Source organism: Penaeus monodon, chromosome 27 (assembly GCF_015228065.2).
Source record: "Penaeus monodon isolate SGIC_2016 chromosome 27, NSTDA_Pmon_1, whole genome shotgun sequence".
Lineage (NCBI taxonomy): Eukaryota > Metazoa > Arthropoda > Malacostraca > Decapoda > Penaeidae > Penaeus > Penaeus monodon.
Genome location: NC_051412.1, coordinates 38444883 through 38445504, shown reverse-complemented (window position 1 = coordinate 38445504; position 622 = coordinate 38444883). Strand labels below are relative to the sequence as shown.

Sequence of the window (622 nt, the reverse complement as noted above, 5' to 3'; positions counted from 1 at the left end):
TGGGAAGATTACAGAAATTCTTTATTTTTTCCTTAATATTTGAAACTACTTAAAGAATAATACGAAAAATAATAAGCTTCAAACGGCTGCTTAGAATGTGTTTGACCAACCTCAACATAGATTTTTTTTATTAAGGAGAATTATAAACCAACACATTTTACCTCAAAATAGATTTTTTTAAAACATTTATAAAACATCATATTTTACCTCAACATAGATTTTTTTTCAAGGAGAATTATAAACCATCATATTTTACCTCAAAATAGATTTTTTATTATTATTTCTTTTAGTAAAGAGAATTATAAATTCATTTTCTCTTAAACAATACCTTTTAACGATATCAATCTAATCAGTGTAAAGACCTGAGCATAAAAAGAAAACCATATTTCCCAACAGAGTCGATACGTGGGGTACTATGAACACGTGGTAAGAGCTAGGGGTCAGCTCCCCCCCGAAACCCCCTTGATAGTGACCAGGATCACCCTCAGAGGCATGTACACGGTGGGAAATAGTGATGGTTCCGAGTTCTTCCTTACTCTGGGAAGTCGCTGCCACACAATTCCCTTCCAGGCTAATCTCGCGACGCAAAAGAACTGCCAGGTAGGTGTTGAAAGGGGGGTGA

At 35.0% G+C, this 622-nt stretch overlaps 1 protein-coding gene across 1 annotated transcript in view; it reads left to right on the top strand.

Annotated features, from left to right (window-relative positions):
• LOC119590844 (phosphatidylinositol 3,4,5-trisphosphate 3-phosphatase TPTE2-like) overlaps window positions 1-622 on the top strand; it is a gene marked incomplete at its 5' end in the record, with an annotated part of 9758 nt that overhangs the window by 6579 nt on the left and 2557 nt on the right. The window contains 1 exon segment of the mRNA XM_037939601.1: window positions 397-600. Within this exon segment, the coding sequence (XP_037795529.1) occupies window positions 397-600 (204 nt within the window).